Source organism: Gopherus evgoodei, unplaced genomic scaffold (genome assembly GCF_007399415.2).
Source record: "Gopherus evgoodei ecotype Sinaloan lineage unplaced genomic scaffold, rGopEvg1_v1.p scaffold_31_arrow_ctg1, whole genome shotgun sequence".
Taxonomy (NCBI): domain Eukaryota; kingdom Metazoa; phylum Chordata; order Testudines; family Testudinidae; genus Gopherus; species Gopherus evgoodei.
Window position 1 is genome coordinate 5,100,857 of NW_022059983.1, and position 16,888 is coordinate 5,117,744.

General features: G+C 47.8%; 1 protein-coding gene across 1 annotated transcript in view; it reads left to right on the top strand.

The window, feature by feature from the left end:
* Positions 1-16,888, top strand: part of LOC115640480 (uncharacterized PPE family protein PPE12-like) — a 30,551-nt gene that overhangs the window by 4,879 nt on the left and 8,784 nt on the right. Inside the window, exons 7-23 of the mRNA XM_030543269.1 lie at positions 180-203; positions 1,061-1,117; positions 2,245-2,268; positions 2,720-2,776; positions 3,867-3,890; positions 4,342-4,398; positions 5,992-6,015; positions 6,864-6,920; positions 8,046-8,069; positions 8,522-8,578; positions 9,247-9,270; positions 10,157-10,213; positions 11,273-11,296; positions 13,729-13,785; positions 14,638-14,661; positions 15,269-15,325; positions 16,452-16,475. Coding sequence (XP_030399129.1) covers positions 180-203; positions 1,061-1,117; positions 2,245-2,268; positions 2,720-2,776; positions 3,867-3,890; positions 4,342-4,398; positions 5,992-6,015; positions 6,864-6,920; positions 8,046-8,069; positions 8,522-8,578; positions 9,247-9,270; positions 10,157-10,213; positions 11,273-11,296; positions 13,729-13,785; positions 14,638-14,661; positions 15,269-15,325; positions 16,452-16,475 — 672 coding nt within the window. The remainder of the gene's footprint in view (positions 1-179; positions 204-1,060; positions 1,118-2,244; positions 2,269-2,719; positions 2,777-3,866; positions 3,891-4,341; positions 4,399-5,991; positions 6,016-6,863; positions 6,921-8,045; positions 8,070-8,521; positions 8,579-9,246; positions 9,271-10,156; positions 10,214-11,272; positions 11,297-13,728; positions 13,786-14,637; positions 14,662-15,268; positions 15,326-16,451; positions 16,476-16,888) is intronic.

Sequence of the window (16,888 nt, forward strand, 5' to 3'; positions counted from 1 at the left end):
TTGGGAGAGAGGACTAGAGGCGCCCATTCCTGTCCTGCAGCCCCGGGAGGGACATCAGGGTAGACTGGCCTATTGGTCAGATCTGGTGTGGCTATTCTGAAAGTACTACATGGTACAACCTCTGCTACCCTGAGGTGGAGTTGAACAGTGTGCATTCCTAACTTCTCTTTCTCTTGTAGCAAAACAACCAATTCTGGTCAGTGGTGAGTATCAGCAGTTATCTTTACTATCAGACTATCATGCTTTGCCTCAAGAATATTGTGTATCGCTGCTCACTAACCGTCCAACTCTTTGTTAGCAAAATTCTCTCGGCTATAGCCATTCTGAACCCTTTTATCCCAGAGGTTAGGCTTGGTATTAAAAATTAGCAGTTTTGGCATGTCAGGGCTTTACCACGGATTATCTCTTGGTTTCCACCAGTGGATGAGAATGATGTTGTGGCCAGATCCCCAGTTTATCTAAATTTCCCGTAGCTTCACTGGAATCAACTGGCAGGGCCATCCTTACCCATACACAAACTACACAGCTGCGTAGGGCACCAGGAAATTTGGGGCAACATGCTGCTCCAGGCTCTGCTCTGGCTCTTCCCTAGAGTCCCCGCCCCTGCTCTGCCCCAGCCCCACCTCTTCTCTCCCCTGACCAGCCCTGCCCCCACTGCCCTGAGTTTTGCAGCCGGGCTGGGCCTGCTTTCACCAGCAGCAGGAGTGCAACAGTCTGGTCCCAGCCATTCCACTGGTGAGTGCTGGGGTGTGGTTCCCCGCTGCCCCCTAAGGCCAACCCCCCGATGGAGACCTGGGCCCTGCTACCCCCCAAAGAGGATGGGGCCCCACAACCCTTCCCCCCCATGAGAGGGCTGCTTAGGGCCGCAAAATTGCTAGGGACAGCCCTGCCAATAGGGCCAGGTTCCCACTGGTGTAAAGTGTCTAGAGAAGCTTGGAATCAATACTCCACATCTCCAAATGCATTATATTATCCGTGGCCCCACTGAGTAGATGAAATATCCACTGGAGCCCTACAGGTGTTACCACAATACACACAATAAACATTCCCCATCTTGCAGGGCTCCGGTAGCGTAGACACCGGCAACGTGGGTGACGGCAGCTTTGACGACAACAGCGTAAGTAGCAGAGATTCCCTCCCCATGCCATGTAGCTTCACACACATCAGCGAATGGATCGCGTCTCAGCTAGTTTGATGCCTGGTAACATTTCCCTGCAAGAAGCATTAGTTGCTTTTTCACATATTGCGAAGGCAGCATGGAAAGTCCTCCCACTCCACCAGGCTTATGAAAATCTCCAGAGGCTTATAACAGGTTGACCTCATCTCCCACAGTTCCTGGGGTAGCAATGAGACAGGCCAGAAGAGGCCTTTTGGTATCACTCAGAAGGCACTTCTACTGGGAGCTGCCTCAGAGGGTCTCCAGGCGAACACATATTTGGGAAGCTTAGATGAGATTGCCAGGGTTGATGGGAGGTTGTCCTCTCCACAATTCCTTTGGGCACCCATGAATTTATCTTGCAAGAGCATCTTTCAATTCACCCACAAGGCACTGAACATGGGAGCTATCCCAAGAGTTTTGGGATACATGCCTATCCCAACTAGGGGCCTCATGAGAATTTCCCATGACCTCATGGGAGGATGATCTCTTCTCCTACAAGTCCACTGGAGAGGCATGAAATATCCCACAGTTCCTTTGGGCACCCACTAAATCTCTCACAAGAGATCCTTCCGAAATCACACGGAATACACTGCTCTTGGCAATAGTCCTAGGAACTGATGGTCAATTGTGCTCTATCAAGGGCATTTTGGTTGCCTCCTTTGCTATTAGATTAAATTTGCCTCATTTTATCTGAGTGGGAATAATATCTGGCTTCTTACTTGTGGAATAATAGAGGAGACCCAGATATCTGTGAATAAGGAACCTACACAGGTGTGAGGGGATCTCAGCATAGCATAAGAGCTAAAATGTTACCATGAGTACCATATAGTACTTTCAGAATAGCAACAAGGAGATAGTACCAATGTCTACGTCATTAATGAGGCCAGCACTGGAATACTGGGCCTTTTAGGAGAGAGGATTATGGGCAGTCGTTCCTCTGCTCCACTCCTGGGAGGATCATCAGGGTAGATTGGTCTATTGGTCAGATCTGGTGTGGCTATTCTGAAAGTACTACATGGTACAACCTCTGCTACCCTCGTGTGGAGATGAACAGTGTGCATTCCTAACTTCTCTTTCTGTTGTAGCAAAACAACCAATTCTGGTCAGTGGTGAGTATCAGCAGTTATCTTTGCTATCGAACTATCATGCTTTGCCTCAATAGTATTCTGTATCGCTGCTCACTAACAGCTCAACCCTTTCTTAGCAAAACCCTCTAGGCTATAGCCGTTCTGAACCCTTTTATTCCAGAGGTCAGGCTTCGTATAACAAATTTGCAGCCTTCGCATGTTGATGCTTTACCAAGGATTATTCCTTGGGTTCCACCAGTGGATGAGAATGACGTTGTGCCAGATCCCCAGTTCATGTAAATTTGCCATAGCTTCAGTGGAATCAATGGGGCCAGGTTCTCACTGGTGTAAATTGTCCAGAGAAGCACTGGAATCAGTAGCCACATCCGCAGATGCTATTAATTATCTAAGGCCTAACAGGGCCAATGGAATATCCGCTGGAGACTTACAGGTGTTACCATAATTCACATAATAAACATTCCCCATCTTGCAGGGCTCCGGTAGCGTCGACACCGGCAACGTGGGAGATGGCAGCTTTGATGACAACAGCGTAAGTAGCAGAGATTCCCTCTCCATGCTATGCAGCTTCACACACATCAGTGAATGGACCCTATTTCAGCTAGTTTGATGTCTGGTAACATTTGCCTGGGAGGAGCATTGGCTGCGTTTGCCCATGTTGCGAAGGCAGCATAGAAAGTCCTCCCACTCCACAGGGCTTATGAACATCTCCAGAGCCTTATAGCAGGTTGACCTCCTCTCCCACAGTCCCCGGGGTCGCATTGAGACAGGCCAGAAGACTTTTTATGGTAACACTCAGAAGGCATTTCTACTGGGAGCTGCCTCAGAGGGTCTCCAGGCGAACACATGTTTGGGAGGCATAAATGAGATTGCCAGGGTTGATGGGAGGTTGTCCTCTCCACAAATCCTTTGGGCACCCATGAATTATGTTGCAAGAGGGTCTTTGACATCACCCACAAGGCATTGCACCTGGGAGATATTGCAAGAATTTTGGGTTACAATCCCATCCCAACTGGGGGCCTCATGAGAATTTCCCATGGCCTCATGGGAGGATGAACTTGTCTCCTAAAAATTCCCTGGACAAGCATGAAGTGTCCCACAGTTCCTTTGGGCACCCACTAAATCTCTCACAAGAGAGCCTTCCAAAATCATACGGAATTCATTGCTCTTAGCAGCAGTCCTAGGAACTAATGGTCAATTGTATCCTATCAAGGGTATCTTGGTTGCTTCCTTTGCTATCAGATTAAATTTGCCTCTTGTCATCTGACTGGGAATTATAGAGGAGACCCAGATATCTGTAAATAAGAAACCTATTTAGATGGGAGGGCATCTCAGCATAGCATAAGGGTTAAAATGTTACCATGAGTCCATTCAGAATAGCAAAAAGGAGATAATACCCATGTCTATGTCATTAATGAGGTCAGCACTGGAATACTGGGACTTTTTGGAGAGAGGACTACGGGCGTTCGTTCCTCTGCTCCACTCCTGGGAGGATCATCAGGGTAGATTGGCCTATTGGTCAGATCTGGTGTGGCTATTCTGAAAGTACTACATGGTACAACCTCTGCTACCCTGGTGGGGAGTTGAACAGTGTGCATTCCTAACTTCTCTTTCTCTTGTAGCAAAACAACCAATTCTGGTCAGTGGTGAGTATCAGCAGTTATCTTTGCTATCGAACTATCATGCTTTGCCTCAATAGTATTCTGTATCACTGCTCACTAACAGCTCAACCTTTTGTTAGCAAAACCCTCTAGCTACAGCCGTCCTGAACTCTTTTATCCCAGAGGTTAGGCTTGGCATTAAAAACTTGGAGCCTTGGCATGTAGGCGCTTTACCAAGGATTATTCCTTGAATTCCATGAGTGAATGAGAATGATGTTGCGGCCTGACCCCCAGTTCATGTAAATTTGCCGTAGCTTCAGTGGAATCAATGGGGCCAGGTTGCCACTGGTGTAAAGCGTCTAGAGAAGCTTGAAATCAATACGCTTCATCTCCAAATTCATTAAATTATCCGTGGCCCCACTGAGTAGATGGAATATCCACTGGAGACTTAAAGGTGTTACCACAATACACATAATAAACATTCCCCATCTTGCAGGGCTCCGGTAGAGTAGACACCGGCAACGTGGGAGATGGCAGCTTTGATGACAACAGCGTAAGTAGCAGAGATTCCCTCCCCACGCTATGCAGCTTCACACACATCAGTGAATGGACACCGTGGCCAGGAGAACCCATATATGGGAGGGTTATATGAGATTGTCAGGATTGATGGGAGGTTGACTTCTCCACAATTCCTTTGGACACCTATGCATTATCTTGCAAGAAGATCTTTCACATCATCCACAGGGCATTGCACCTGGGAGATATCCGAAGGGTTTTAGTATACAGCCCCATCCCAACTGGGGGCCTCATGAGAATTTTCAGTGGCCTAATGGGAGGATGATCCCTTCTCCTACAAGTCCCCTGGACAGGCATGAAGTGTCCCACAGTTCCTTTGGGCACCCACTAAATCCCTAACAAGAGATCCTTCCAAAATGCACTGCTTTTGGCAACAGTCCTAAGAAATGAGGGTAAATTGTGTCCTATCCAGGGTACCTTGGCAAACCCCTTAGCTTTTAGGTTAAATTTGCATCATGTCAACCGAGTGGGAGCAACACGTGCATGTTTGCTTGAAGAATAATAAAGGGGACCCAGATATCTGTGAATAAGAAACCTACTTAGCTGTGAGGGGATCTCAGCATAGCATAAGGGTTAAAATGTTAGAATAGCCACAAGGAGCTATTACCTATGTCTATGGCACTGATGAGGCAGGCACTGGAATACTGGGCCTTTTTAGGAGAGAGGACTAGGGGTGCCCATTCATCTACTCGAGCCTGGGGAGGATCATCAAGGTAGATTAGCCTATATATTGTATGGGGCAACTTTGGCAAACCAGTAAAGTGCCTGAAACCACTCTGGCTTATTGTTAGAGGCAACCTAGTCAGCAAGCTGTAAATTGGCCATTCAGCAGTCTCAGCTTGACCAAGGCGGGGGGGGAGTTTTGGGTGCCACAGCAAGGGCAGCTTGACCCTGCATCCTTCCTGATAAGAATTGTGTTACAATTCCTGATACATGCATTTCAAAAGAGTAGGATATGCTCCAGGAATGTCTATTGGCGACTCAAGGATGCAAACTCTGGAAAAACTCACACCTGGTTAACAAATAATTAGAAGGAACCTCTTGCTTGATCACTGAAACTGCTTACTTCACAAGGTTTCTTTAAGAGACATGTCATTCTATTACTAATGTGTAAACAAGAGGGAAAAGCTTGAGATGGGGGGGACTCTTCAGGACTGGTCCCTCCCTCTGGATGCATCTTGTGTTCCCCGTGGCAGATGGGCTGCCACTGTGAGCCACTCGAGACACACTTGGCGTTGGTAATTATCGAGGGTTGGGGGTATTTTATTAATCTGTTGCGGACGTGTGTAAGTGCTTGAGGCTAAGTAAAGTTTAGCTCTAAGTGAAAGTACTCTCGCGTGGTCCTGTTTGTGCCAGCCATCTATTGGTTGGACGGATGTGTCTCCCCTGATTTATTTCCTGACACCGTTTCACACAGAGTAAAAGTTACCAAGAGCTTTAGGTTGCAAGAACCCCGGGTAATACTGGTCAGATCTGGTGTGGCTATTCTGAAAGTACTACATGGTACAACCTCTGCTACCCTGGTGGGGAGTTGAACAGTGTGCATTCCTAACTTCTCTTTCTCTTGTAGCAAAACAACCAATTCTGGTCAGTGGTGAGTTTCAGCAGTTATCTTTGCTATCAGACTATCATGCATTCTGTATCACTGCTAACAGCCCAACCCTTTGTTATCAAAACTCTCTAGGCTATAGTCGTTCTGAAGCCTTTTATCCCAGAGGTTAGGCTTGGTATTTAAATTTTGCAGCCTTGGCATGTCGGTGCTTTACCAAGAATTATCTCTTGGTTTCCACCAGTGGATGAGAATGATTTTGTGGCCAGATCCCCAGTTGACATAAATTTCCTGAGCTTCACTGCAATCAATGGGAAGGGCCCTCCTTATTCATACGCAAAGTACACAGTTGCGTAGGGCACCAGGAAATTTGGGGCTATGCAGCTGCATGCTGCTCCAGGCCCTGCTCTGGCTCTTCTCCAGGGCCACTGCCCCTACTCTGCCCCAGCCTCACCTCTTCTCTCCCATGACCAGCCCTGCCCCCACTCCCCTGAGTTTTGCAGACAGCTGGGTCTGCATTCACCAGTAGCATGAGTGCAACGATCCAATCCCAGCCACCAACTGGTGAGTGCTGGGGTGCGGTTCTCCCCTGCCCCCCAAGCAACACCCCGCCTGTGGAGGCCTGGATCCTGCTCCCTTCCATAGAGGACTGGACCCCCACAATTTCCTGCCTCCCCATGGGAGGGTTGTGTAGGGCTGCAGAATTGCTAGGGACGGCTCTGCTAATGGGGCAGGGTTTTCACTGGTGTAAATTGTTCAGAACAGCATTGTAATCAATACACCACATCCCCAAATGCTATAAATAATCCCTAGTCCCATTGGTCTATAGACTATCCGTTGGAGCCATATAGATGTAACCACAATACGCATAATAAACATTCCCCATCTTGCAGGGCTCTGGTAGCGTAGACACCGGCAACGTGGGCGATGGCAGCTTTGACGACAACAGCGTAAGTAACAGAGATTCCTTCCCCATGCTATGTAGCCTTACACACATCAATGAATGGACCCCATTCAGCTATTTTAACATCTGGTAACATTTGCCTGCGAGGAGCATTGGCTGTATTTGCCCATGTTGCGAAGGCAGCATGGAAAGTCCTCCCACTTCACCGGGCTTATGAAAATCTCTAGAGGCTTATAGCATGTTGACCTCCTTTTGCACAGTCCCCGGGGTCGCAATGAGGCATGCCAGAAGACTTTTTATGATAACACTAAGAAGGCATTTCTACTTGGAGCTGCCTCAGAGGGTCTCCAGGTGAACACATATTTGGGAGGCTTATATGAGATTGCGAGGGTTGATGGGAGGTTGTCCTCTCCACAATTCCTTTGGGCACCCATGAATTATGTTGCAAGAGGGTCTTAGACATCACCCACAAGGCACTGAACATTGGAGCTAACCCAAGAGTTTTGGGATACATCCCCATCCCAACTGGGGGCCTCATGAGAATTTCCCATGGCCTCATGGGAGGATGATCTCTTCTCCTAAAAGTCCCCTGAACAGGCATGAAGTGTCCCACAGTTCCTTTGGGTACCCACTAAATCTCTCACAAAAGAGCCTTCCAAAATCACACAGAATGCACTGCTCTTGGCAACAGTCCTAGGAACTGATCGTCAATTGTATCCTATCAAGGCTATCTTGGTTACCTCCTTTGATATTAAATTTAATTTGCCTCATGTCATTTCAGTGGGAATAATATCTGTCATCTTTCTTGCGGAATAATAGAGGAGACCCAGAGATATGTGAATAAGAAACCTATGTAGATGGGAGGGCATCTCAGCATAGCATAAGAGTTAAAATGTTACCATGAGTACCATGTAGTACATTCAGAATAGCAACAAGGAGATAGTATCCATGTCTATGTCATTAATGAGGTCAGCACTGGAATACTGGGCCTTTTTGGAGAGAGGACTACGGGCAGTCATTCCTCTGCTCAACCCCTGGGAGGATCATCAGGGTAGATTGGCCTATTGGTCAGATCTGGTATGGTTGTTCTGAAAGTACTACATAGTACAACCTCTGATACCGTTGTGGGGAGTTGAACAGTTTGCATTCCTAACTTCTCTTTCTGTTGTAGCAAAACAACCAATTCTGGTCAGTGGTGAGTATCAGCAGTTATTTTTCCTATTGGACTATCATGCTTTGCCTCAATAGTATTCTGTACTGCTACTCACTAACAACCCGACCCTTTGTTAGCAAACCCCTCTAGGGTACAGCCGTCCTGAATCCGTTTATCCCAGAGGTTAGGCTTGGTATTAAAAATTTGCAGCTTTGGCATGCGGGCACTTTACCAAGGATTATTCCTTGGTTTCCACATGTGGATGAGAATGATGTTGCAGCCAGACCCCCAGTTCATGTAAATTTGCTGTAGCTTCAGTGGGAGCAATGGGGCCAGATTCCCAGTGGTGTAGAGTGTCTAGAGAAGCTTGGAATCAATACGCCACATCTCCAAATGCATTAAATTATCCGTGGCCTCACTGCGTAGATGGAATATCCACTGGAGACCTACAGGTGTTACCACAATACACATAATAAATATTCCCCATCTTGCAGGGCTCCGGTAGCGTAGACACTGGCAACGTGGGAGATGGCAGCTTTGATGACAACAGTGTAAGTAGCAGAGATTCCCTCCCCATGCCATGTAGCTTCACACACATCAATGAACGGACCCTGTGGCCAGATTTGGGAGGGTCATATGAGATTGCCAGGGTTAATTGGGAGCTTTTTCTCTCCACAATTCCTTTGGGCACCTATGAATTATCTTGCAAGAAGGTCTTTCACATCATCCACAGGGCGTTGCACCTGGGAGATATCCAAAGGGTTTTAGGATACAGCCCCATCCCAACTGAGTATTTTCCAGGGTACCTTGGTAAACTCCTTAGCTTTTAGATTAAATTTGCATATTGTCATCCAAGTGGGAGCAACATGTGGATTTTTTCTGACAGAATAATAAAGGCGACCTAGATATCTGTGAATAAGAAACCTACTTAGCTGTGAGGGGATCTTGCATAGCATAAGAGCTAAAATGTTAGAGTAGCAATAAGGAGATATTACTATGTCTAGGGCACTGATGAGGCCAGCATTAGAATACTGGGCCTTTTAAGAGAGAGGACTAGTGTCACTCATTCCTCTGCTCCACCCCTGGGAGGATCATCAGGGTAGATTGGCCTATTGGTCAGATCTGGTGTGGCTATTCTGAACGTACTACATGGTACAACCTCTGCTACCCTGGTGGGGAGTTGAACAGTGTGCATTCCTAACTTCTCTTTCTCTTGTAGCAAAACAACCAATTCTGGTCAGTGGTGAGTATCAGCAGTTATCTTTGCTATCAGACTATCATGCTTTGCCTCAAGAACATTGTGTATTGCGGCTCACTAACAGCCCAACCCTTTGTCAGCAAAACTCTCTCGGCTATAGCCGTTCTGAACCCTTTTATCCCAAGGATTAGGTTTGGTATTAAAAATTTGCAGCTTTTGTACGTCGATGCTTTACCAAGGATTATCTCTTGGTTTCCATCAGCAAATGAGAATGATTTTGTGGCCAGATATAAATTTGATATAAATTTCCTGAGGCTTGACTGGAATCAATGGGCAGGGCCGTCCTTACCCATACGCAATGTACTCAGCTGCGTAGGGCACCAGGAAATTTGGGGCAACAAATTTCTTGATGCTCTAAGCAACTGTGTGCTGCTCCAGGTCCTGCTCTGGTTCTTCCTCAGGGCCCTCGCCCCTGCTCTGCCCCAGCCCCACCTCTTCTTTCCCCTGACCAGTCCTGCCATCACTCCCTTGAGTTTTGAAGCCAGCTGGGCCTGCATTCACCTGCAGCAGGAGTGCAATGATCCAGTCCCAGCTGCGATGCTGGTGAGTTTTGGGGTGGGGTTCTCCTCTGCTCCCCAAGACAGTCTCTGCCCATGGAGGCCTGGGCCCCACTCCCCCTCACAGAGGACTGGGGCCCCACAACCTGCCCCCCCGATGGGGGGGCTGTGTAGGGTCGCAGAATTTCTATGTGCAGTCTTGCCAAAGGGGCCGGGTTCCCACTTGTGTAACTTGTCTAAAGAAGCACTGGAATCAATATGCCACAGCCCCAAATGCATTAAATTAGCCATGGCCCCACTGAGTACATGGCATTTCCGCTGGAGACTGAAAGGTGTTACCACAATACACACAATAAACATTCCCCACCTTGCAGGGCTCCGGTAGTGTAGACACCGGCAACGTGGGTGACGGCAGCTTTGACGACAACAGCGTAAGTAGCAGAGATTCCCTCCCCATGCCATGTAGCCTTACACACATCAGTGCATGGACCCCATTTCAACTAGTTTGATGTCTGGTAACATTTGCCTGTGAGGAGCATTGGCTGCATTTGCCCATAGTGTGAAGGCAGCATGGAAAGTCCTCCCACTCCACAGGGCCTATGAAAATCTCCATAGGGTTATAGCAGATTGACCTCCTCTCCCACAGTCCATTGGGTAGCAATGAGACATGCCACATGAGGCTTTTTGATATCTCTCAGAAGGCACTTCTAATGGGAGCTACCTCAGAGGTCTCCAGGTGAACACTTATTTGGGAGGCTTAAATGAGATTCTCAGGGTTGATGAGAGGTTGTCATCTCCACAATTCCTCTGGGCACCCAAGAAATATCTTGCAAAAGTGTCTTTGACATCACCCACAAGGCATTGCACCTGGGAGATATCGCAAGAATTTTGGGATACATCCCCATCCCAACTGGGGGCCTCATGAGAATTTCCCATGGCCTCATGGGAGGATGATCTCTTCTCCTACAAGTCCATTGGACAGGCAGGAAATATCCCACAATTCCTTTGGGCACCCACTAAATCTCTCACAAGAGATCCTTCTGAAATCACATGGAATGCACTGCTCTTGGCAACAGTCCTAGGAAGGGAGAGTCATGGAGTGGGGATCACATGTGGCTTGTTTCTTATGGAATAATAAAGGACACCCAGAGATCTGTGAATAAGAAACTGACTTAGAGGTGAGGGGATTTCAGCATAGTATAAGAGTTTAAATATTACCATTATCACCATGTAGTACTTTCAGAATAGCAACAGAGAGCTGTTACCTATGTCTATGTCATTCGTGAGGCCAGCACTGGAATACTGGGTCTTTTAGGAGAGAGGACTAGGGGAGCCCATTCCTCTGCTCCACCCCTGGAAGGGACATCAGGGTAGATTGGTCTATTGGTCTGATCTGATGTGGCTATTCTGAAAATACTACATGGTACAACCTCTGCTACCCTGGTGGGGAGTTGAACAGTGTGCATTCCTAACTTCTCTTTCTCTTGTAGCAAAACAACCAATTCTGGTCAGTGGTGAGTATCAGCAGTTATTTTTCCTATCGGACTGTTATGTTTTGCCTCAATAGTATTCTGTAATCGCTGCTCACAAACAGCCCAACCCTTTGTTAGCAAAACTCTCTAGGCTACAGCCATTCTGAACCCTTTTATCCCAGAGGTCAGGCTTGGTATTACAAATTTGCTGCCTTCGGATGTCAATGCTTTACCACGGATTATCTCTTGGTTTCCACCAGTGGATGAGAATGATGTTGTGGCCAGATCCCCACTTGACGTAAATTTGCCGTAGCTTCAGTGGAATCAATAGGGCTAGGTTCTCACTGGTGTAAATTGTCCAGAGAAGCACTGGAATCAGTAGCCACATGCCCAGATGCTATAAATTATCTAAGGCCCCACAGGGTCGATGGAATATCCGTTGGAGATATAGGCCTGGTCTACACTATGAGTTTGTATCGAATTTAGCAGCGTTAAATCGCATTAACACTGCACCCGTCCACACAATGAAGCCTTCTATATTGATATAAAGGACTCTTAATATCCATATCTGTATTCTTCCCCGACGAGGGGAGTAGCGCTAAAATCAGTATTGCCATTTTGGATTAGGGTTAGTGTGGTCGCAATTCAACGGTATTGGCCTCTGGGCGCTGTCCCACAGTGCACCATTGTGACCGCTCTGGACAGCAATCTGAACTTGGATGCACTGGCCAGGTAGACAGGAAAAGCCCTGCGAACTTTTGAATTTCATTTCCTATTGGCCCAGCGTGGAGCTCTGATCAGCTCTGATCCGTGCAGTCCCAGAATCCAAAAAGAGCTCCAGCATGGACCGTACGGAGATACTGAAGCTGATTTCTGTATGGGGAGATGAATCTGTTCTATCAGAACTCCATTCCACAAGACGAAATGCCAAAGCATTTGAAAAAAATCTCTAAGGCTGTGATAGACAGAGGCCACGATAGGGACTCAAAACAGTGCTGTGTGAAACTTAAGGACCTGAGACAAGCATAACGGAAAGCCAAAGAATCAAATAGACACTCACGGAGGGAGGGGCGACTGACGACTGTAGCTATCCCACAGTTCCCGCATTCTCCGAAAACCATTTGCATTCTTGTCTGAGCTCCCAATGCCTGAAGGGTCAAAAACATTGCCGTGGGGGGTTTAGAGTATATGTCGTCAGCCCCCTTCCCTTCCCCGTCCCCACCGTGACAGAAAAGAGAAAAAACCTTTTCTCGTCTTTTTTCAATGTCATCGTATGTCTACTGGATGCTGCTGGCAGACGCGGTTCTGCAGCGCTACACAGCAGCATCCCCTTCCCTTCCTGATAGAAGACAGTACAATATGATGGGTGTCTGTCATCATAATCCCGTGAGCGCTCCTGGCTGGCCACAGTAACATTGGCTAAGGGTGCCTGGGTAAAAACAGGAATGACTCCTGGTCATTCCCTTCTTTAAGCTTTGTCTCCTGGAGATCAGTCCTGCTTGGAATATTGTAGCAGCTGGAGGCTGCCTCCTCTCCCTCCTTTTATCTTTGCTTGAAGAGGCAATAAAGTCAGGGCTGTTTCTTCCTGCATTCTTTATTACTTCATCACACAAATGGGGGGACACTGCCACGGTAGCCCAGGAGGGAAGAAATGGGTGGGGTTATTGTAGGGGCACCCCCTAGAATGGCATGCTGTTCATCATTTCTGCGGGATGTCTGGGGCTCTCACCTGGAGCGGCCGTTTGCCTCTCTGGTTCTTTAGTAGGCTTGCCTGATATTCTAGGCAGGACTGACTCTTCACTAGAAAAAACTTAAAGAAGGGAATCACTTGGGGAGTCATATCCATTTTTCTCCATGCGCCCCCAGCCAACCTCCCCAAGGCCGGCCAGGAGCATCCATGACAGCAGCAGACGGTACAATATGACTGGTAACCGTCTCTGCTAACTTGCAATGGTCAGAGGATGCTGCTGTGTAGCATTGCAGTACCGTGTCTGTCAGCAGCATCCAGTCCACATACGGTGAGAGTGAAAAAAGGCTAAACAGGCTCCATGGTTGCCATGCTATGGCGTCTGCCAGGGCAATCCAGGGAAAAGGGCGTGAAATGATTGTCTGCCGTTGCTTTCACGGGGGGAGGAGTGACTGACGACATTTACCCAGAATCACCCGCGACACTGTTTTTGCCCCATCATGTATTGTGATCTCAACCCGGAATTCCAATGGGTGGGGGAGACTGCGAGAACTATGGGATAGCTATGGGTTAGCTACCCACAGTGCAATGCTCTGGAAATCAACGTTAGCCTCGGTACGTGGATGCAAACCGCCGAATTAATGTGCTTAGTGTGGCTGCGTGCACTTGACTTTATACAATCTGTTTCCAAAAACCGGTTTCTGTAAAATTGTAATAATCCTGTAGTGCAGACATTCCCTTACAGGTGTTACCACAATACACATAATAAACATTCCCCATTTTGCAGGGCTCCGGTAGCGTAGACACTGGCAACGTGGGAGACGGCAGCTTTGACGACAACAGTGTAAGTAGCAGAGATTACCTCCCCATGCTGTGTAGCTTCACACACATCAGTGAATGGACCCCGTGTCCAGGTGAACCCATATTTGGGAGGTTATATGAGATTGCCAGGGTTGATGGGAGGTTGTCCTCTGCACAATTCCTTTGGGCACCTATAAATTATCTTGCAAAAGGTTTTTCACATCATCCACAGGGCACTGCACCTGGGAGATATCCCAGGAGTTTTGAGATACATCCCCATCCAAACTCGGGGCCTTATGAGAATTTTCCATGGCCTTATGGGAGGATGATCTCTTCTCCTACAAGTCCCCTGGACAGGCATGAAGTGTCCCACAATTCCTTTGGGCACCCACTGAATCTCTCACAAGAGATCCTTCCAAAATGCTCTGCTTTTGGCAATAGTTCTAAGAATTGAGGGTAAATTGTGTCCTACCCAGGGTACTTTGGCCAACTCCTTGGCTATTTGATTAAATATGCATCATGTCATCCAAGTGGGAGCAACATGTGGGTTTTTTCTTGCACAGTAATAAAGGACACCCAGATATTTGTGAATAAGAAACCTACTTAACTGTGTGGGGATCTCAGCATAGCATAAGAGCTAAAATGTCAGAGTAGCAACAAGGAAGCTATGACCTATGTCTATGGCATTGATGAGTCCAGCACTGGAATACTGGGTCTTCTAGAGAGCGGACTAGTGTCACTGTCCCTCTGCTCCACCCCTGGGAGGATCATCAGGGTAGATTGGCCTATTGGTCTGATCTGGTGTGACTATTCTGAAGTTGCTAGCTGGTATAACCTCTGCTAGCCTTGTGGGGAGTTGAACAGTGTGCATTCCTAACTTCTCTTTCTGTTGTAGCAAAACAACCAATTCTGGTCAGTGGTGAGTATCAGCAGTCAAATTTCCCATAACTTTACTAGAATCAATGGGCAGAGTCGTCCTTATCCATACGCAAAGTACACAGCTGCCTAGGGCACTAGGAAATTTGGGGCTACACAGCTGCATGCTGCTCCAGCCTCTGCTCTGGCTCTTCCCCAGGGCCCCCACCCCTGCTCTGCCCCACCCTACCTCTTCTCTCCCCTGACCAGCCCTGCCCCCACTCCCCTGAGTTTTGCAGCCAGCTGGGTCTGAATTCCCCAGTAGCAGGAGTGCAACGATCAGGTCCCAGCCATCCCACTGGTGGTTCCCCTCTGCCCCCCAAGCCACTCCCCCCATGGAGGCCTGGGACTCACTCCCCCTCATGGAGACCAGGGGCCCTACAACCCCACCCCCCGTAAAGGGGTTGCGTAGGGCCGCAGAATTGCTAGTGACAGCCCTGCCAATGGGCCAGGTTCCCACTGGTGTAAATTGTCTAGAGAAGCATTGGAATCAATACACCACATCCCGAAATGCATTAAATTCTCCGTGGCCACATCGGGTAGATGGAATATCTGCTGGAGCCCTACAGGTGTTACCACAATACACATAATAAACATTCCCCATCTTGCAGGGCTCTGGTAGCGTAGACACTGGCAACGTGGGTGATGGCAGCTTTGATGACAACAGTGTAAGTAGCAGACATTACCTCCCCATGCTATGTAGCTTCACACACATTAGTGAATTAACCCCGTTTCAGCTAGTTTGATGTTTGGTAACATTTGCCTGGGAGGAGCATTGGCTGAGTTTGCCCGTGTTACGAAGGCAGCATGGAAAGTCCTCCCACTCCACAGGAACTATGAAAATCTCCAGAGGCTTACAGCAGGTTGACCTCCTCTGCCACAGTCCCCGGGGTAGCAACGAGGCAGGCCAGAAGAGATTTTATGATAACACTCAGCAGGCACTTTTACTGGGAGCTACCTCAGAGGGTCTCCAGGTGCACACATGTTTGGGAGGCATAAATGAGATTGCCAAGGTTGATGGGAGGTTGTCCTCTCCACAAATCCTTTGGGCACCCATAAAATATCTTGCAAGAGTGTCTTTGACATCACCCACAAGGCATTGCACTTGAGAGATATCCCAATAGTTTTGGGATACATCCCCATCCCAACTGGGGGCCTCATGAGAATTCCCATGGCCTTATGGGAGGATGATCTCTTCTTCTACAAGTCCACTGGACAGGCATGAAATATCCCACAATTCCATTGGGCACCCGCTAAATCTCTCACAAAAGAGCCTTCCGAAATCACACGGAATGCACTGCTCTTGGCAGCAGTCCTTGGAAGTGACGGTCACTTGTGTCCTATCAAGGGTATCTTGGCTCCCTCCTTTGCTATTAGATTAAATTTGCCTCATGTCATTTCAGTGGGAATAATATGTGGTTTCTTTCTTGCTGAATAATAGAGGAGACCCGGATATCTGTGAATAAGAAACCTACTTAGATGGGGACGGCATCTCAGCATAGCATAAGACTTAAAATGTTACCATGAGTACCATGTAGTACTTTCAGAATAGCAACAAGGAGATAGTACCCATGTCTACGTCATTAATGAGGCCAGCTCGGGAATACTGGACCTTTTAGGAGAGAGGACTAGGGGCGCTTATTCCTCTGCTCCACCCCTGGGAGGATCATCAGGGTAGATTGGCCTATTGGTGTGATCTGTTGTGGCTGTTCTGAAGTTACCAGATGGTACAACCTCTGCTACCCTGGTGAGGATTTGGACAGTGTGCATTCCTAACTTCTCTTTCTCTTGTAGCAAAGCAACCAATTCTGGTCAGTGGTGAGTATTAGCAGTTATCTTTGCTATCAGACTATCATGCTTTGCCTCAATAGTATTCTGTATCGCTGCTCACTAACAGCTCAACCCTTTGTTAGCAAAACCCTCTAGGCTACAGCCGTCCTGACCCCTTTTATCCGAGAGGTCAGGCTTGGTATTACAAATTTGCAGCCTTTGGATGTCGGTGCTTTACCAAGGATTATCTCTTGGTTTCCACCCTTGGATGAGAATGGTTTTGTGGCCAGATCCCCAGTTATGTAAATTTCCCATAGCTTTAGTGGAATAAATGGGCAGGGCTGTGGTTACCCATAAGCCAATTAAGCAGCTGCGTAGGGTACCAGGAAATATGGGGCAACTAATTTCTTGGTGCTCTGAGCAGCTGCGTGCTGCTCTAGACCCTGCTCTGGCTCTTCCCC